The following is a 21,163-nucleotide window of genomic DNA, read 5'->3' as shown; positions in this document are numbered from 1 at the left end:
TCCGATGCGAAAACAATGTTTCCCATTTTTCAAATATCATAAACTATACATTTTCGGAAAGCGCTCGCGCTTTCCTACCTCATGGTGTGGGTCCCTGGTCACTGACGGGTACTTTCGATAATTTTGAGTGGGCTCCGCCCACTTTGTGTTTTTGGCCCTCTATACAGTAATAATGTTCAATTTTTGCATTACATGCTTATATGCACGGAACATGCAAGAGATGGGAACGTATTCGTGAGCTACTTAGCGCAAATGAGTGCTTTATATGGGGATGACGACCGCTCGTCATCTCAATGTAAAGTGCTCGTTTAGTGCGCACTTTTGCACGGGCTTCGCCCGTTTACAACGGTAATGTTCCATTTTCCTACTACTAATTAGTATGCACGGGGCGTGCATGAGTGAAGGAGTGCGTTAGTGAGTGTTTGGAAGTGGGCGAGCGCTTCGTGCTCGATTTCGTGCGCACCACGTGCGCACTTTCGCAGCCGTGCTTCGCACGGCCTTACGAGATTAATAGGCCTCTCGCCAGCTTGTGGCGCTCGGGCCTAATAATAATAATAATAATAAATAATAATACAAATAAAAAATAAGATAAATACAAATAATATTAATAAATACAAATAATATTAATAATATAAATGAATAATAAAATAAATACAAATAATCAAAATAAATACAAATAAATAATACAAATAAATAATACAAATAAATACAAATAATAATAAATAAATAATAATAATAATAAATAAAATAAATACAAATAATCATAATAAAGACTACTAATAATAATCTCCTCCGTTCCTGAATTGAGAATGTATTTGTTTACACACGAGAGTCCAGTGAGTCAAACATATCTTGACATGATCTTATATTTCTGACACACGGAGCAGAGCGAAGCAGGAGCAGCCTTTAAAACTGTCCACAGTTTAGTTATGGCTCATTATTTACTGTATTGCACCTATTGAAATGCAGCGTTCTTCATTTACAGCCCATAATAATAGAAGAGAAAAAGATGAGACACTTGTACTGCTCTCGTCCGGCGGTAGGTGGCAGCATCGACTTGACCAATAATAACTCATTTGAACTCAAATAATAAAACAAGCTAAATATTTCTGTTCAATCATCCACGTGTGTCAGAATTTTATATATTTTTTAAAGATAGGACCATTGTATTCAACAATTCACATTAAAAACATAACTCAACGAACACATATTGAAACAGAATTATAGATTAATATTGTTATACTTAATACAATTGCATAATTTTGATATACTTTTATTTGTCCAGTCAAAGTTTGTCTTTATTTCAACACCTCACTTTATGCATGTTTTTTGGTCATAGTTTGTATTTTAATATTCTACTATTAGGTTAAAAGTCATTGTGTTGAATCAGCATTTGTTCACAATGTTAATATAGTTATCTGTCGCCCTCTAGTGGTCTAGTGAATAACTTTGGTAAATTTATGGGCATATTTTATATTTAATTCTTCTTTTCAAAGCACAAGCTGCACATCAAGAATGAAATGTTGAATGTAAAAGTTATTTCAAAACCAACCAAGAAGAAACAGAAAACTCAGGAGCTTATGGTCGATGCTTAAGTCAATAAAAACAAAAAGGTTCAGTCAAACGATTGTTGCTTTAGGCCCGTTTGCGTTGTAGCTCTGCGCATGCGCGTGTAAACAGCAGCAGCAGCGTTTCCTACGCCACGTGACGTCAAAACTGTCATCCATCCACGAGCGCGCGTTTAAAGACCCCCGTGTGCGCGCTCCCGACGCTGTTGCGAGGGGCGATGGTGTTGAGCACGCGCACGTCACGGATCTGCAGCGGAGCGCGAGAGAGAGAGAGAGAGGGAGGGAGGGGGAGAGAGAGAGAGAGGGAGGGAGGGGGAGAGAGAGAGAGAGAGGGAGGGAGGGGGAGAGAGAGAGAGAGAGAGGGAGGGGGAGAGAGAGAGAGAGAGAGAGAGAGAGAGAGAGAGGGAGGGGGAGAGAAAGAGAGAGAGGGAGGGGGAGAGGGAGAGAGAGGATGCAGCAGCGGAGACTGTGACAGCCGCGGCGCACGGACACCGCACGGACACCGCACGGACACCGCACGGACACCGCTCGGATACAGAAAAGCCGAGCGACGACGCGCGCGCACGCCCCGCACACCGCCGCTCGCGTACTTTCGGACACGTTTTGGACACATTTGCCTCCCGTGGACTCGCCATGGGACCGGTCTTCGTGTCGTCCCCGACTCCCCCAGCCGCGCGGCCAAACATCTGAACGGGCCAGAAAAAGGCGAGGTGAGTATTAGGCACAATGCACGGGCCGTGAACGCGTCCACACGCGGCGCCCGCGGCGCCCGCGGCATCCGCGCATCCTCCCCCTCTAAAGAAGCAGTATAAAGCTTTAGCTGCGGACGGTGCGTGTCACGGCCCGTTATACCCGGGGATGGCGCGCGTCAGGCGGGCGGCAGCGGGAGGGATGAGCAGCGTGCGTGGCCCGTGGACGCGCCCTGGACCGAGGTGAAGCTGTGGGAACCGCAATACACCGCGATCTACCGCGATCCTCCGCGATCCTCCGCGATCCGCCGCGATCCTCCGCCCTGCATCAGCTGCTTTAGGCCGGTGTGAGCCGGAGAGGCCGCGGGACGGGGTCGCGTTAGGTCAGAGCTGGTGGGACAGAACAGGCCACAGCGGGTGATGTCCATCTAAATCACATCATGTGGCGTTTGTCAACCTCATGAAAGTCACACGTTTTGGGTTAAAAACATGAGCAAATTCCAGAGTTTAGAAAACAGATGATGGAAATGTGTCTGATGGTGTTTGTTTTTCTCTGGTTCAGAAGTTGCTCCAAAATGGACAGTTTTTCAGATTTGAGTGGATAAACTGACATTAGATGTGTTTAGTCCAAGCACCGGCTGAAAAGCAACAGTTTAAGTCATTTGTGTTGTTATTTATCACTGGCTCTTTACTGCTTTTCTCCTCATCATCTTTTATTTATTCAATTACATGTGTTTTTATTGACAAACATGCTTGTTTGTGTCATATGGTTGTCTCCATGGAGACCGGGCCAGCAAGATTGATTCTTGTGATATTTGTGTGTTCTCAAACTCTTAAGAATTCATCGTTTGGCTGTTGTTGTGATTGGTCTGAACCGTCAGTGATGCAGAGACTGGACCAATCACAGCGCAGCATTTCGGTTTGGACAGAAACCAAAGGTGAAGCACCAAAACAAACAAACAACAAACAACACATATTTTGTCCTGAGCGTAAAACAGACTTTTAACGTGAACATTGAGGCACTTTGTGCATTTGTGGATGAGACAAAAGTTCTTCTTTTCCCACTTCCTGGTGGACATCGATGACCTGTGACCCAGATGATCCTCTCCTCTATGAACCACTACGATCCACTTCATATGAGCAGTTCTTCATCTGCCAAAGAACTGCTTCTCCTCCTGAAGAACTGGTTCTCCTCCTGAAGAACTGGTTCTCCTCCTGAAGAACTGCTTCTCCTCTTGAAGAACTGGTTCTCCTCCTGAAGAACTGCTTCTCCTCCTTAGTTCCACTGTCTCTCTAACGTCCGTCTGTGAGAGTCAGATTTCTCCTTCACTGTGGAACTCCTCCGGGTTTATACTTTTTCCCAAAGAGGTTTGGTAGATTTTCCTGGAGAAGGAGGGTCTGAGGACAGAAGGAGGGTCTGAGGACAGAAGGAGGGTCTGAGGACAGAAGGAGGGTCTGAGCACAGAAGGAGGGTCTGAGGACAGAAGGAGGGTCTGAGGACAGAAGGAGGGTCTGAGGACAGAAGGAGGAGCTGAGGACAGAAGGAGGGTCTGAGGACAGAAGGAGGGTCTGAGGACAGAAGGTGGGTCTGAGGACAGAAGGAGGGTCTGAGGACAGAAGGAGGAGCTGAGGACAGAAGGAGGGTCTGAGGACAGAAGGAGGGTCTGAGGACAGAAGGAGGGTCTGAGCACAGAAGGAGGAGCTGAGGACAGAAGGAGGGTCTGAGGACAGAAGGAGGGTCTGAGGACAGAAGGAGGAGCTGAGGACAGAAGGAGGAGCTGAGGACAGAAGGAGGAGCTGAGGACAGAAGGAGGAGCTGAGGACAGAAGGAGGGTCTGAGGACAGAAGGAGGGTCTGAGGACAGAAGGAGGGTCTGAGGACACGGGACTCTGGGACATTTGTCTGAGGACACGGGATGTTCAAGTCCCTATGAACATTGTTTAATCTGTTTTTAACTGTCGCCCTTCGAGGGGCTCACTCCCAGTGTCTCACCTCCAGTGTCTCACTCCCAGTGTCTCACCTCCAGTGTCTCACTCCCAGTGTCTCACCTCCAGTGTCTCACTCCCAGTGTCTCACCCCCAGTGTCTCACTCTCAGTGCCTCACCTCAGTGTCTCACTCCCAGTGTCTCACTCCCAGTGTCTCACCTCCAGTGTCTCACTCCCAGTGTCTCACCTCCAGTGTCTCACTCCCAGTGTCTCACCTCCAGTGTCTCACTCCCAGTGTCTCACCTCCAGTGTCTCACTCCCAGTGTCTCACCCCCAGTGTCTCACTCCCAGTGTCTCACTTCCAGTGTCTCACCCCCAGTGTCTCACCTCCAGTGTCTCACCTCCAGTGTCTCACCCCCAGTGTCTCACCTCCAGTGTCTCACCCCCAGTGTCTCACCCCCAGTGTCTCACCTCCAGTGTCTCACCCCCAGTGTCTCACTCTCAGTGCCTCACCTCAGTGTCTCACTCCCAGTGTCTCACCTCCAGTGTCTCACCTCCAGTGTCTCACCCCCAGTGTCTCACCTCCAGTGTCTCACCCCCAGTGTCTCACCTCCAGTGTCTCACCTCCAGTGTCTCACCCCCAGTGTCTCACCTCCAGTGTCTCACCCCCAGTGTCTCACCCCCAGTGTCTCACCCCCAGTGTCTCACTCCCAGTGTCTCACCTCCAGTGTCTCACCCCCAGTGTCTCACCTCCAGTGTCTCACCCCCAGTGTCTCACCTCCAGTGTCTCACCCCCAGTGTCTCACCTCCAGTGTCTCACCCCCAGTGTCTCACCTCCAGTGTCTCACCCCCAGTGTCTCACCTCCAGTGTCTCACCTCCAGTGTCTCACCCCCAGTGTCTCACCTCCAGTGTCTCACCCCCAGTGTCTCACCTCCAGTGTCTCACCTCCAGTGTCTCACCCCCAGTGTCTCACCCCCAGTGTCTCATGCAGCTGTTACACCGGCTAAAGAAAGGGTTTAGGATGTCTGTGGTAACCCGTGGTAACCCGTGGTAACCCGTGGTAACCCGTGGTAACCTGTGGTAACCTGAAGGTCCGAGGCGGCTCCAGTACCTTTGCCCTTTGCCTTGTGGGTAATTCTGTTGATGGAGATGATTTGCAGACCCTTCAAACGAGCTGCTGCCAAAGGCCGCCAGAGGTTCTGGTGTCAGCGTTTGGAAGACCACGACCAAGCACTAGTTTTAATGCAGTCATTACTTATGCCCACATTCCACATGCGCCAGTTTATTCAGGCCAAAGACGCACGGGCAAAAGAACAAACAAGAAACAAAATCCAGGCTCGTTTCCACTGTCTCCCATTTAGGCGACTCAAAACGGACCCTACAGCGTCATCTTCTCGCTCGATGGCGTTTGCCGACATTTACACACGTCTTATTTGTCTCGTAGCTGCCTTTAAAATGGACCAAAATATACATCTACTTCTTTCTGAGTGATACATTTTGAAGTAACTTTATTAACTTCTTGGATCTCACAAATGGCCTCAAACAAACGGCCTTCAGACTCTTATTCATGCCATTTCTCGTCTTCTATTACGTCACTTTAAACCGGTCGAAGTCACATTTCCTCGGGAGCGTTTTGGCCCTAAGTGAAAAACCAGGCCGCTCCCGGATTAAAGAGTCCAACTGTAAAACATCTGTCGGTTTTCCCCCTGAGCCCGTTCGCCCACACGCCGTCCGCCGACACGTCTCCTAAAAGCCCGCCCAGGTTTATCACGGCCTAAACTCTAAAACTGGACCTGAGACCACTGTCCAGTCTGCGCCTTACATCAGTGGATTTACTGTGTTCGGGTCTTTGGAGCGTCAAAGGCCGTTTTCTGAGGCGACGTTTGACCTTTTGCCCCAATTTTCAATAAAAGCTGGTTTATTCAAATGTGAGGGTTAAATATGAGGGTTGGAAGGACCATCGTGGGAGGACACGCCCCTCCATGGGATGAACCACCGGAACGTAACTGATATCACGAAATCAGACCAATGGCTAGAAAGAGCCGGTCTGAAGGACAGAGGCCCCGATCATGGCAGCACAGGAGCAGATCTACCACACCAGACAAGACCCAAGGTGTAGGCTGTGCAAAGGGGGCCCTGAGACAAGACCCAAGGTGTAGGCTGTGCAAAGGGGGCCCTGAGACAAGACCCAAGGTGTAGGCTGTGCAAAGGGGGCCCTGAGACAAGACCCAAGATGTAGGCTGTGCAAAGGGGGCCCTGAGACAAGACCCAAGGTGTAGGCTGTGCAAAGGGGGCCCTGAGACAAGACCCAAGGTGTAGGCTGTGCAAAGGGGACCCTGAGACAAGACCCAAGATGTAGGCTGTGCAAAGGGGGCCCTGAGACAAGACCCAAGGTGTAGGCTGTGCAAAGGGGGCCCTGAGACAAGACCCAAGGTGTAGGCTGTGCAAAGAGGGCCCTGAGACAAGACCCAAGGTGTAGGCTGTGCAAAGGGGGCCCTGAGACAAGACCCAAGGTGTAGGCTGTGCAAAGGGGGCCCTGAGACAAGACCCAAGGTGTAGGCTGTGCAAAGGGGGCCCTGAGACAAGACCCAAGGTGTAGGCTGTGCAAAGGGGGCCCTGAGACAAGACCCAAGGTGTAGGCTGTGCAAAGGGGGCCCTGAGACAAGACCCAAGGTGTAGGCTGTGCAAAGGGGGCCCTGAGACAAGACCCAAGGTGTAGGCTGTGCAAAGGGGGCCCTGAGACAAGACCCAAGATGTAGGCTGTGCAAAGGGGGCCCTGAGACAAGACCCAAGGTGTAGGCTGTGCAAAGGGGGCCCTGAGACAAGACCCAAGGTGTAGGCTGTGCAAAGGGGACCCTGAGACAAGACCCAAGATGTAGGCTGTGCAAAGGGGGCCCTGAGACAAGACCCAAGGTGTAGGCTGTGCAAAGGGGGCCCTGAGACAAGACCCAAGGTGTAGGCTGTGCAAAGGGGGCCCTGAGACAAGACCCAAGGTGTAGGCTGTGCAAAGGGGGCCCTGAGACAAGACCCAAGGTGTAGGCTGTGCAAAGGGGGCCCTGAGACAAGACCCAAGGTGTAGGCTGTGCAAAGGGGGCCCTGAGACAAGACCCAAGGTGTAGGCTGTGCAAAGGGGGCCCTGAGACAAGACCCAAGGTGTAGGCTGTGCAAAGGGGGCCCTGAGACAAGACCCAAGGTGTAGGCTGTGCAAAGGGGGCCCTGAGACAAGACCCAAGATGTAGGCTGTGCAAAGGGGGCCCTGAGACAAGACCCAAGGTGTAGGCTGTGCAAAGGGGGCCCTGAGACAAGACCCAAGGTGTAGGCTGTGCAAAGGGGGCCCTGAGACAAGACCCAAGGTGTAGGCTGTGCAAAGGGGGCCCTGAGACAAGACCCAAGGTGTAGGCTGTGCAAAGGGGGCCCTGAGACAAGACCCAAGGTGTAGGCTGTGCAAAGGGGGCCCTGAGACAAGACCCAAGATGTAGGCTGTGCAAAGGGGGCCCTGAGACAAGACCCAAGGTGTAGGCTGTGCAAAGGGGGCCCTGAGACAAGACCCAAGGTGTAGGCTGTGCAAAGAGGGCCCTGAGACAAGACCCAAGGTGTAGGCTGTGCAAAGGGGGCCCTGAGACAAGACCCAAGGTGTAGGCTGTGCAAAGGGGGCCCTGAGACAAGACCCAAGGTGTAGGCTGTGCAAAGGGGGCCCTGAGACAAGACCCAAGGTGTAGGCTGTGCAAAGGGGGCCCTGAGACAAGACCCAAGGTGTAGGCTGTGCAAAGGGGGCCCTGAGACAAGACCCAAGGTGTAGGCTGTGCAAAGGGGGCCCTGAGACCATCCCGCACATAACTGCAGGGTGCAAGATGCTGGCTGGGACAGCATACATGGAGCGCCATCACCAGGAGCTGGCATAGTGTACAGAAACATCTGTGCAGATTACGGGCTGGAGACCCCAAGGACAAAGGTGGTGGAGAACGACCGAGCCAAGGTCCTCTGGGACTTCCAGTTACAGACAGACAGAATGGTAATGGTGAACCAACCGGACATAGTGGTGGTCTCAAGGGTCAGAGGAAAGCCGTGGTGGTGGACATTGCAGTGCATCATGGGATGGAAACATCCGGAAAAAGGAACATGAGAAACTAGAGAAATACCAAGGCCTCAGAGAGGAGCTGGAGAAGGCCTGGAGCGTGAAGGTATCAGTGGTTGCCGTAGTGATCGGAGCACTTGGGGCAGTGACCCCCAAACTGGAGGAATGACCCCCAAACTGGAGGAATGACTAGAACAGATCCAGGAAAAACATCAGACATCTCGGTCCAGAAAAGTGCAGGAACAGTCCCAAACAAACACAACACAGTAAAGAAAAAAGTGCTCAATTTGATCTGACCAGCTCCAAAACACTGGATAAAACACAGCTAAAGTGCAAACGCAACATCGCAGCGGCTTTTAATTTATGATTCTTTTACAAACGCTTTTACACCACAGTATTCACTTTCCGTCTCTCGCTCTCTTCCACTCCCCGCCCAGTTGCATGCTGGGATCTCCTGATGTCCGTGTCATGCCCTCAAACCAAACGCTGCTTTCGACTCGAGTTACATAACCTTGTTTTCTCTGCGCTGACGATAAAGATTTGTGCTTTTGAATGTGGTCGAGGAGCAGGTCACGCTGAAGCCACGCAACTGTGACATTTATTTCAACTGAACACCCTCACGCTCGCCCTCACGCTCACCCTCACGCTCGCCCTCACCCTCACCCTCACGCTCGCCCTCACCCTCACGCTCACCCTCACGCTCGCCCTCACGCTTGCCCTTGTCCTCAAGCTCACCCTCACACTCACGCTCGCCCTTGCTCTCCCTCACACAGTCGCCCTCACGCTCGCCCTCACGCTCGCCCTCACCCTTGCCCTCAAGCTCGTCCTCACGCTCGCCCTCACGCTTGCCCCCACGCTTGCCCTTGCCCTCAAGCTCGCCCTTGCTCTCCCTCACACACTGGCCCTCACACTCGCCATCACGCTCGCCCTCACGCTCGCCCTCACGCTCTCAGAGGCATCATACTGGCCCTCACGCTCGGCAAAAACCTCACGCTCGCCCTCACGCTCGCCCTCACGCTCGCCTTCACGCTCGCCCTCACGCTCGCCCTCACGCTCTCAGAGGCATCATACTGGCCCTCACGCTCGGCAAAAACCTCACGCTCGCCCTCACGCTCGCCCTCACGCTCGCCCTCACGCTCGCCCTCACGCTCGCCCTGACGCTCGCCCTGACGCTCGCCCTCACGCTCGCCCTCACGCTCGCCCTCACGCTCGCCCTGACGCTCGCCCTCACGCTCGCCCTCACGCTCGCCCTGATGCTCGCCCTCACGCTCGCCCTCACGCTCGCCCTCACGCTCGCCCTCACGCTCGGCAAAGACCTCACGCTCGCCCTCACGCTCGCCCTCACGCTCGCCCTCACGCTCGCCCTCACGCTCGCCCTCACGCTCACCCTCACGCTCGCCCTGACGCTCGCCCTGACGCTCGCCCTGACGCTCGCCCTCACGCTCGCCCTCACCCTCACGCTCGCCCTGACGCTCGCCCTGACGCTCGCCCTGACGCTCGCCCTGACGCTCGCCCTGACGCTCGCCCTCACGCTCGCTCTCACGCTCGCCCTCACGCTCGCCCTCACGCTCGCCCTCACGCTCCTTCAAATCCCATTCTGTCTGCTGCGTGTCCTTCCCAGTCTCATCCCCATTTCACACAGTCAAATAAAGCCAAACAATCCTCAACGAAAAAGTCCGAAACGTAATATTCTTGCAAAGGTCGTTAAAAAGGAAGAAAAACAAACAAGGGAGTAATATTTGGCCGAGTGGAACGAGGTCGTGAGTCGAGTTCAACAGCTGCGGCGACAGAAGCAGCTGAAGCTCCTCCAGTTTCAGACTCACGTCTTAATCCAGACTTCACTCCAGCTGAGCCCGACTTCCACTGTTTATTCAGACGCTCAGCTCGTCTCCTTCAGACGCTCAGCTCGTCTCCTTCAGACGCTCAGCTCGTCTCCTTCAGACGCTCAGCTCGTCTCCTTCAGACGCTCAGCTCGTCTCCTTCAGACGCTCAGCTCGTCTCCTTCAGACGCTCAGCTCGTCTCCTTCTGACGCTCAGCTCGTCTCCTTCAGACGCTCAGCTCGTCTCCTTCAGACGCTCAGCTCGTCTCCTTCAGACGCTCAGCTCGTCTCCTCCGTGTCTCCAACGCTAAACATCCACAACTGTTTGGGTTTCGATGGCCGAACACTGCACCGTTTGTGATTTAGCAGCTTAAACGGCGAAATAAATGCATGAACGGGTCTAATTTAGAAAAATACTTTGGCGAAACGAGGAGTTATTCTGATCTGAACAAGTCTAAATGTAAGAGTAACAACACTTTTATGATCAATTAAATCCATTCCAAACTCAAATAGTCAAATCAAGATTATTATTCTATATTTAAAGCCTGGTTTAGGCCTTAATTTACTTCTTTTGGATCTCTACAAGCAATTTTTACTGGATTGCTTGATTGGCAGACACAGAAGCGCAGGATACAAACCCATAGAAAAAGGACAATAATTACTTTATTAATCATCTCTAGTAAAGCGTTAGAGTCAAACGTTGTCCTTTTATGCAGTCGTACCGTATTTTCTGGACTATAAATTGCGTCTTTTTTCATAGTTTTGGCCGGGGTGCGACTTATACTTATACTTATATACTTATACTCCAGAGCGACTTATGTGTGATATTATTTGTTATTTTCACACTTCATTTCATACTCCAGTGCGACTTATATATGTTTTTTTCTTCTCTATTATGTATTTTTTGGCTGGTGTGACTTATAGTCCGGAAAATACGGTAGTTTTCTCCGCAAACTCGTGACACCCAGAAGCTTTCTTTCAAAACTTATAACACTTACTGTAGTATCAGGGCTTTAGCGCTTTATTTGTTTAATCGATTAATCGGTCAACGGCGTCTTGGTTGGCTAAACGTTTCATTATTAGTCTTTTATTTTCGATGAGGGTTTAAATTCGGGCAGTTTGGACTGAGTCAGATGGAGATTTCGGGCTAAATTATGAATTTTATCCGCCCTTTTACATTACGAAAACACATATTTCTAGTACCGTATTTTCAGCTCTATAAGGCGCACTGTCAATGAATGGTCAATTTCGATCATTTTTTCTCATATAAAGCGTACTGGACTATAAGGCGCATTAAGCGAATCACAACAGTCAGATAAGTCGGTCAGTTGAACTTTATTAATACAGTACGCGCGGACAGTGGACGGCTTTTCTTTGTAATCTTTTGGCAGTCGCTGCGAAATATAATTGAATCCATACATAAGGCGCTTTTGTCATTTTTGACAAGATTAAAGGCTTTTAAGTGCGCCTTATAGTCCGGAAAATACGGTACTTCTCTGCACAAATGGAACCGTAGATACTTGACAGTTTCGAGAGCTTTTACAACGCACACGTTTTAGTCGACTGCAGCATAATAACTAAACATGTAACGCAGCGAAAGAGTAAACAGCATCCAATAAAATATCAGTTTAGTGGAAAACGGTGAATAAAAAGGAGAACAAAATATCTCAAATGGCTAAATAAGGAACAAAATAGCGACGTTGCGATCACAGAAAACTCACTTTCTCCAGACGATCGCGTTGCTTTTCGCTTGTAATGCGCCGTTTCCTCTCTCAGTCGTCGAATTTTACATTGTACACGACTCGCCTCATGTCTGTGGTTTAAAAAAGACCCTAAAATCCCGTTGTGTGTCCTTTTGTCTTCAGCGTTTGTGCCATTAAACTGTCTGACAGCTTCTTCTTCTTCTCTCCAGGCTTTGGCGTTCGGCCCGGATGCCCTCCCCGGCGTGAAACTCGGCGGGAGGTGAGCGCCCCCTGCCTGCCGTCGCCATGAGCGGCGGAGCGGAGCAAGTGGACATTCTGAGCGTGTCGTTGCTGGTCAAAGAGCGATGGAAAGTGGTGAGTGAGGAAGCGACGATCGGCTTTTGTGCGTTTTTTTTTGGCCGTCTTCTGGCGCCGCCGCGGCAACGACAACGTGCGGATTCAACCGTTTGTTGTAGCATGCGACGACCGAGGTGGAAACGCCGAGGTGAAGGTGTCGCCGGCGTTATTAAAGGGGATTATTGCGCAGAAGGAGACGGAGAGTCTGGAGAGGCTGACGACTCGGCTGCCGGTGTCGGGAAGAATGCCGTATTTTCCGGACTATAAGTTGCACCGGCCAAAAAATGCATAATAGAGAAGAAAAAACATATATAAGTCACACTGGAGTATTAGTCACATTTTTAGGGAAATGTATTTGATTCAATTTAATCTTGAAATGCAATTTAAAATAATAACAGATGAGAGAACATGGTGAATAGGTGTACGTATGCTAACGCTAACACCTTCAGCTACATGACGTATGCTAACGCTAACACCTTCAGCTACATGACGTATGCTAACGCTAACACCTTCAGCTACATGACGTATGCTAACGCTAACACCTTCAGCTACATGACGTATGCTAACGCTAACACCTTCAGCTACATGACGTATGCTAACGCTAACACCTTCAGCTACATGACGTATGCTAACGCTAACACCTTCAGCTACATGACGTATGCTAACGCTAACACCTTCAGCTACATGACGTATGCTAACGCTAACACCTTCAGCTACATGACGTATGCTAACGCTAACACCTTCAGCTACATGACGTATGCTAACGCTAACACCTTCAGCTACATGACGTATGCTAACGCTAACACCTTCAGCTACATGACGTATGCTAACACCTTCAGCTACATGACGTATGCTAACGCTAACACCTTCAGCTACATGATGTATGCTAACGCTAACACCTTCAGCTACATGACGTATGCTAATGCTAACACCTTCAGCTACATGACGCACAGACAGAACTGTGGTAAGTGTCTGGTATGTTAACGTAACATATGAACAGTTATTCAGATAACTATAGCATAAAGAACATGCTAACAAGTTTAGCAAAGCATCAGTTTTACCCCAAATCACTAAATCCATTGAATTCTTCTTCCTCTGTGTCACTTCTAAACAACTCCACAAACTCCAGAGGTAGAGGAAGTGCAGATTCTTCTTCTGAGTCGCTTAGAGCCTAGAGCGCCCTCTTGTGGTTGCCAGTGTGAAAATAAGGAATAATATCACATATAAGTCGCTCTGGAGTATAAGTCGCATCCCGGCCAAAACTATAAAAAAATTTGCGACTTATAGTCCGAAAAATACGATACTTTAAAAACGTCTCGAGTTACACAATACTTTACATTATATATTAGAGCGTGAGATCACGACAAAGGACTAAAACTGCTTTGTGTTTTGTTTCATCGCTTGTCATGCATTTATTCATAAGACGACTTGTATCATAAATTAGAGAAGGGGAAATTGCACATGCTCTCACTCTTGACGTATCCACCCTTCTCATTTTTCAGTTTCATGCTCTGTTTTTCACGCCTATCTAACGTCGCAGCTTGTTATTGGGCAAAAGGTCAAAGGTGAAGCACCAAAATGAACCAAAACCAACATGGCGACCAGGACAAACGTGTGCGTACGCTGCCACGGACGCTTCCAGACCGGGACTGTCTCGTATATTTTAAGGAGGCTGCAAAATAAAAAAACATGAATTCTGACGATTTCAGACCCGAGAAAAGACTGGTTGTTGTTTATGTTATGTTATATTTGAGTCAATATCTACATTCCCGCTCCATTTTCTTAAGTCCACTGATATTTGCAGGATTTGTGGAGCTATTTTTGCTGCATTACTGTCCAGAACAACGTCAGATTCAATAACTAAATACCTTTATGTTGGCGTCTCATGCTTTAGACAAAGAGGTTTCTAATAGTCCATTAAGATTCTGAATAGGCTAGCTCGGTAGATACAAGGGGGAGTTTCTGTTGAAACAAACAACTCTTTCTACTTCAGGAAGGCTCCTCCCAATGGGCGGGTCTTACCACAGAACAGTATTAATATCGGAGTTCTCGACCTAAATTCTGTTATTGACAATGACTCTTGGATGAGAGTCGAAACGTCTATTTTTTCAAACTGAGTCCAGATGACTACAACTGAAGCTTTTTCTACTATGGAACACGCCTGGACGAATGAGGGATTACACCGACATTTAGACAATAAATGAATAATAATAATTCATAAAAGAAATAATATACAGTTGGTTCTCTGCTGTTTCCCATGGCACTGACTCAGGTTTGCCGCCATCTACAGGCTGCAGAGGGAATTACAACAGGCTCAATAAAAGCAAGTTCTCACGGAAATACGAGGAAGAACGAGTCTGAAGATGATTTATGGAGTTAAAAACGGAAGAAGATTCTCAGAGCCACGTCACAGATGGAGAAAACATCAATTCACGAGAAGATTCAGAACGAGTGTTTTTGACGCTTGGAGGGGAGACGACTTTCTGACCAGGATTTGTCAAACATTTTCCCAATTGTTTCGGCGAGAGAGAGATCCCAGACTGATCACGTGTAAAACTCAGAATCAAGCCGACTTCTTAATAGTTATGTTCAATATTTGACAGACAAAAATGCGCCCGGCCCTGCTCAAACATTGTACTGGCTGCGGCGCCTCTACGTTCACCTTCTGCACTCAAAGTTTTTCCTGAAATAGCCCGATCTGAGCTATTTTTGGGTTTGGCGCTGTGGCCCGAGCAGCAGCAGCTCCTTTCTGCCTCCGTCTCCTCCTCAGGGTTCAGCGCTTGGTCCGACGAGAGACTTTCTTATGTAACTGGGACTAATCCAGGACTTCAGACTGTAAAGTGTGCGAGTGCAGAAGGACGCAGAGGAGGTTAGGGCAGAGGAAGGTTAGGGTAGAGGAAGGTTAGGGCAGAGGAAGGTTAGGGCAGAGGAAGGTTAGGGCAGAGGAGGTTAGGGCAGAGGAAGGTTAGGGCAGAGGAGGTTAGGGCAGAGGAGGTTAGGGCAGAGGAAGGTTAGGGCAGAGGAGGTTAGGGCAGAGGAAGGTTAGGGCAGAGGAGGTTAGGGCAGAGGAAGGTTAGGGCAGAGGAGGTTAGGGCAGAGGAAGGTTAGGGCAGAGGAGGTTAGGGCAGAGGAAGGTTAGGGCAGAGGAGGTTAGGGCAGAGGAGGTTAGGGCAGAGGAGGTTAGGGCAGAGGAAGGTTAGGGCAGAGGAAGGTTAGGGCAGAGGAGGTTAGGGCAGAGGAAGGTTAGGGCAGAGGAGGTTAGGGCAGAGGAAGGTTAGGGCAGAGGAAGGTTAGGGCAGAGGAGGTTAGGGCAGAGGAAGGTTAGGGCAGAGGAGGTTAGGGCAGAGGAAGGTTAGGGCAGAGGAGGTTAGGGCAGAGGAAGGTTAGGGCAGAGGAGGTTAGGGCAGAGGAAGGTTAGGGCAGAGGAGGTTAGGGCAGAGGAGGTTAGGGCAGAGGAGGTTAGGGCAGAGGAAGGTTAGGGCAGAGGAAGGTTAGGGCAGAGGAGGTTAGGGCAGAGGAAGGTTAGGGCAGAGGAGGTTAGGGCAGAGGAAGGTTAGGGCAGAGGAAGGTTAGGGCAGAGGAGGTTAGGGCAGAGGAAGGTTAGGGCAGAGGAAGGTTAGGGCAGAGGAGGTTAGGGCAGAGGAGGTTAGGGCAGAGGAGGTTAGGGCAGAGGAAGGTTAGGGCAGAGGAAGGTTAGGGCAGAGGAAGGTTAGGGCAGAGGAGGTTAGGGCAGAGGAGGTTAGGGCAGAGGAAGGTTAGGGCAGAGGAAGGTTAGGGCAGAGGAGGTTAGGGCAGAGGAGGTTAGGGCAGAGGAAGGTTAGGGCAGAGGAAGGTTAGGGCAGAGGAAGGTTAGGGCAGAGGAGGTTAGGGCAGAGGAGGTTAGGGCAGAGGACGGTTAGGGCAGAGGAAGGTTAGGGCAGAGGAAGGTTAGGGCAGAGGAGGTTAGGGCAGAGGAGGTTAGGGCAGAGGAAGGTTAGGGCAGAGGAAGGTTAGGGCAGAGGAAGGTTAGGGCAGAGGAAGGTTAGAGGACGCTCGGGTCGGAGGGCACAGGCGGATGCACATTTTCATTATTCATTATTTTAGTCTCAACCTGATTTTCTTGATTTAAGCTCGTCTGACAATTGACTGTAACATTTTCTTTTTTTTCTTTAATGTTTTTTTAAATGTTTTGAATATATATACAAGAAAAACAAGAAACAGAACGAGAGCTAAAAAAATAAATAAATGAATACAAAAAACTAAATTAATTAATACATAAAAAATAAGAAAACAATATAATAATAAATAATAATAATAATAATAATAATAATAATAATAATAATAGAAAATATAATAAAATTAGGTCCCATTTCGTCCAAAGTTTTTCAAATTTGTGCATTTCCAAATAATGATCCGAATGTAATTTTTCCGAAATTGTCTGATGTTTATTACAACTTTGGTCGAGTCCTTGATCGTTGGTAAGATTTGTGTCATCCCCTTCCTTGTAATTGCCTTTAAATGCACAAATGTTCAACCCTGTGGCAATAAAGACAAGTGATTTGGAGAAGAGCTTAGGGTTTGCCGGAAAAATCGTTTTTTGTTTGCTGTTTTTATGATAATGTTACTGGAATTAATTGATTTGAAAGTTTATGTTTTTTAAAAAGTTCTGTGTATGTTTACAATCCTTCTTCCTTGGGTTTCAGCTTCCTCTTTTATGCTAAGTGAACGAAATGGTGGTCATTGTCATCGTTCTGAAGCTGTTGGATATTGACTCTTGAATATTTCTGCGTTTGTGCCTCAGACGAAGAAGATCGGCGGCGGAGGTTTCGGGGAGATCTACGAGGCTCTGGACCTTCTGACCCGCGTCAGTGTGGCTCTGAAGGTGGAGTCGGCTCAGCAGCCCAAACAGGTCCTCAAGATGGAGGTCGCGGTGCTCAAGAAACTACAGGGTGAGTCTGATGAGAGACATGGGGAGACCTGGGGAAGACCTGGGAGAAACCTGGGAGAGACCTGGGAGAGACCTGGAAGAGACCTGAGAGAGACATGGGGAGAGACCTGGGGGACACCTGTGAGTGACCTTGGAGAGACCTGGGAGAGACCAAGAGGAGACCTGTGAGAGACCTAGGGGAGACCTGTTAGAGACACGGGAGGGACCTTGGAGAGACCTGGAAGAGACCTGGGAGAGACTTAAGAGAGACCTAGGAGGGACCTGGGAGAGACCTAGGAGGGACCTGGGAGAGACTTAGGAGAGACATGGGAGAGACCCGGGAGAGACCAAGGAGAGACCTAGGAGGGACCTGGGAGGGACCTTGGACAGACTTGGGAGAGACCTGGGAGAGACCCGGGAGAGACCTAGGAGAGACCTAGGAGGGACCTGGACGAGACTTGGGGGAGACCTGTGAGAGACCTGGGAGGGACCTGGAACATGGCTGCCTTAACTAACAAGTTTGGAAAAGTAGTTATTGTTATGAAATGCAATGTTTCCTCTTAAATATGAATTGTCAAACTACAAAACAAGCACAATGAAATCATAAACTGTTGAAAATGTCTGGCAAGGGGCCCCCAGAGGCCCCAATGCAGTCTAGAGACGGCTCCGTCTGGTTTATATATTAGTAAAATCATTACCAGTCCATGTTGAGTCCTGGTTGAGTCCTTGTCCACGTCTCTAATGGCGAGACAGGGTTCGGTTACAGTCGGGACATCGATCAATCGCCCTCGACTCGATGACCTATTGAGCTGCTCCTAAAATGGCCTCCAGCACCACACAGGCTGTTTACTTTTACATTTGTGAAGAAAACGTTATTCGAGATGGATCATCGTCCTCGAGGTGCGATATGATCAGAGATGGACGATGTTGACACGTGTTTAAGTGTCTTAGAGAGGGTTTTACGGAGGTTTATTTACAGTTGAATCAAGATCGAGATTCAATCGTTTCTAATTGTCGATGTTCATCTTGGGTCATTTGAATCGAGTCGGAAAAAGTCAGTAAAAGTATGTGGTTTGGAGCAGATTTTGAACGGAAGAAATTTTGAAAAAAAAAAATGTTATTAGAAGTCTGTGTTGTTTATGTTCAGGGAATCGAGACAAACAGAAACAAAATAGTGATTGATCATGTGAGAAAGATCATTGGACACATATTTATGTTGTATTTGCTTTAGGTTTTAGTATCAGGCAAATGGGAAATGACCCATGAAAGTGCAGAATTGTGCGCATATTTTAATGTTTTTCATGGTCTTCCTTCTCTTTTTACAGTTTTTTGAGATTTTTTAGTTTTAATTAAATAATATACTCAATATCCAAATCTTAACGCAACACTCACAATATTATGGTAGAAAAAGCTTGTCTCTAAGTGGTTTAGTCCTGGTTTAGTCCTGGTTTAGCCCTGGTTTAGTCCTGGTTTAGCCCTGGTTTAGCCCTGGTTTAGTCCTGGTTTAGCCCTGGTTTAGTCCTGGTTTAGTCCTGGTTTAGTCCTGGTTTAGTCCTGGTTTAGTCCTGGTTTAGACCTGGTTTAGTCATGTTTTAGTCCTGTTTTAGTTCTGTTTTAATCCTGGTTTAGTCCTGTTTTAGTCCTGTTTTAGTCCTGGTTTAGTCCTGTTTTGTGAAGCACTTTGTGACTTCTGTCTGTGAAAGATGCTATAGAAATAACATTTACTTACTTACTTACTGTTTCAGTCCTGGTTTAGTCCTGTTTTAGTCCTGTTTCAGTCCTGGTTTAGTCCTGTTTTAGTCCTGTTTTAGTCCTGTTTTAGTCCTGTTTTAGTCCTGTTTTAGTCCTGTTTTAATCCTGTTTTAGTCCTGGTTTGGACCTGGTTTGTCTCTGAAACTCTGCCATAATCTCTCATCAGAAGGAAGACGTCTGAAAAGCTTTTTGTGACCTATTGATTTCCCCTCAGACTCATCTGACCTGAGGCTGGATTTACCGAAAGTCATTTAAAAATTCAGACCCAGAAAAGTTACACAGTGCACTTTAAAGTAGAAGAAAGACATGACGCCAAGTCATTAAAGTATATCACGAGAACATAAAGCTTCTGCAGAAAACAAACAAACAAAAAAAACGCTTTGTCTGCCCAGTGTTGAAATATTTAAAACTTTTACTCAATGGATTTTTAGCATCAGTGAATTGTGTGGTCCCCTGTGTCTTTTATTTTATTTTATTTTATTTACAATAATAATATGTCACAATTTATCATTTTAAGATATTAAGAGCTCGTTTTGTGCAGCGCTTCGGAACTTTATAAAATGTGCCGTTTGAATAAAGTCGATTAGATTGACGAGAAACGTTATTTAATTTTTGAAAATGGCGGAAAAATGACCCCGTTTTTGACACGTTCTTCTGTGTTTTTACTTCTTCTTGAGTAATTTGTGGGTGAAACAAATCCCTGAGTGCATCCCCGGCCTCCTCTTTAGCCTTTAGCCGTTAGCCGGTGTTTGTTGCCGTGCGTCAGAGCAGAATCGATGGGCAGGATCGTGTTAGCGCTGGTGCTGGAGCCGGGGGCCAGTCTGCAGTTTCCTGTGGGACGTCTGTGAAACTCGAAACCAGGTTCTGCCCCGTCAGAGCCACTCGCCAGCACCGGGTTTAATAAGTGCCGAGAATAGGCCGGTTATGGAGCTAATCCGGTTATCGTTTATACAAAGAAGCACGAGTGGGTGTGGCCAACCGGTGTAACCGAGTCATACACGATGTTTTAAATACTAAAGTCCATTTTGGTACTGGTTTTGACCTGATTTAGAGATGGTTTAGACCTGGTTTATTAATGATAATGCAAATTCTCTTCCTTTGTGTTTAAAAAAAAAGACATATTTTTGCTTTATAGTTAATCGCCATTATTTTATTTATTGTTTTTGACATTTTTTGAACACATCTTTATCTAAAAAGGCTTAACAAAGAAACAATGGCTATAGGATGCAGCTGAATATTACATGCGTCACTGAGTGAGAAAAGAAAACGCTAAATATTTAAGTAAGTGAGAAGGGAAAACAATTATAACATGTTTAAAAATGGACAAATATGATGCATTATTTGTTAAAAATGCTCATGAGTATCTTTAGTTTGGCGTCTCATATTTAAGAACTAAACTATTTAATAATATTGGGATCTCTGCTGTTTAACCTGGGACTACCTCGGTTTTGGCACCATCTTCTGGCTGCAGAGGGAATTACAGACATCTACATTTCAAGCTGGTCTCAGAACACAGTCGTACTGATCGTGATTAGACAGAACGAGTCTGGAGAGGATTTATGGAGTTAAAAACAGAAGAGAAAATTCTCACAGCTACGTCACAGATGGAGAACATTTGATCTTACTGGTCCTAAAGGCAATAAAAAGCAATAAAAGAGCAAAAATCATAAAACTAAGTAAGATAAACTGATGTAAATGAAAGCAGAGGACCACACAACTCACATGGTGCTAAAAAACAAAGAATAAGGGTCTTAAGTGATGAAAGACACACTTTTATTGAAATCCTTTAAATCTGCATCAACGATATTCATTTAAATTGTTTTCTTGTATAATAGTAAAAAAAAGTATGGTAAAACCAGCATCTAATCGTGAAAAACATCGACACAAACTTGAAAGAGTCATTTGGTTGGACAAAAAATGAACAAATGGGAATATTAGTGATGTGTACACACAGACAGATTTAATAAAACCAGAGCTTGAATGATTTGGAAAAAACATCTGATTGTGATTTGCGATAAGATTGTGTTTTGATTGAGTGCTTTAAATTTGTCCTGGAGAATTGACAAAAAGACGGTGCATGTGTTTCAGAACATGTGCATGTCTAAACTACAGCGTCAGCAGGTTTCATGCTGAATAAGACCGGACACTTTGTTGTTTGTGGAGGAAAATAACGCACGGCACTACGAAAAATGGCAGACAAATGGAAAAACTGACTATAATTTGTAAAAATATAAAAATTAGACAGACTTTGGACCAAGAGGGACTTTTATTTTAGTTTAAACGTGTCGGATTTTGTTCATTTTGATGCTTCGTTGATGTCTACTTGTCTTCTTATTTGAATGTTTGCTTGTTCTCTTCTGTTTGATACTCAAGTTAAACGTTCGTGC

General features: G+C 47.5%; 1 protein-coding gene across 1 annotated transcript in view; it reads left to right on the top strand.

The window, feature by feature from the left end:
* The first annotated feature begins 1,995 nt into the window (after positions 1–1,995).
* Positions 1,996–21,163, top strand: part of ttbk2a (tau tubulin kinase 2a) — a 37,210-nt gene continuing 18,042 nt past the window's right edge. Inside the window, exons 1-3 of the mRNA XM_072457706.1 lie at positions 1,996–2,278; positions 11,992–12,136; positions 16,899–17,046. Coding sequence (XP_072313807.1) covers positions 12,068–12,136; positions 16,899–17,046 — 217 coding nt within the window. The 5' untranslated portion in view covers positions 1,996–2,278; positions 11,992–12,067. The remainder of the gene's footprint in view (positions 2,279–11,991; positions 12,137–16,898; positions 17,047–21,163) is intronic.

This window comes from Eucyclogobius newberryi, unplaced genomic scaffold (genome assembly GCF_026437365.1).
Source record: "Eucyclogobius newberryi isolate DKJ021-1_F unplaced genomic scaffold, fEucNew1.0.hap1 SCAF_21, whole genome shotgun sequence".
In the NCBI taxonomy this organism is placed as follows: domain Eukaryota; kingdom Metazoa; phylum Chordata; class Actinopteri; order Gobiiformes; family Gobiidae; genus Eucyclogobius; species Eucyclogobius newberryi.
Note: the sequence above shows the minus strand (reverse complement) of the source record. Positions and strands in the feature narration are given on the sequence as shown.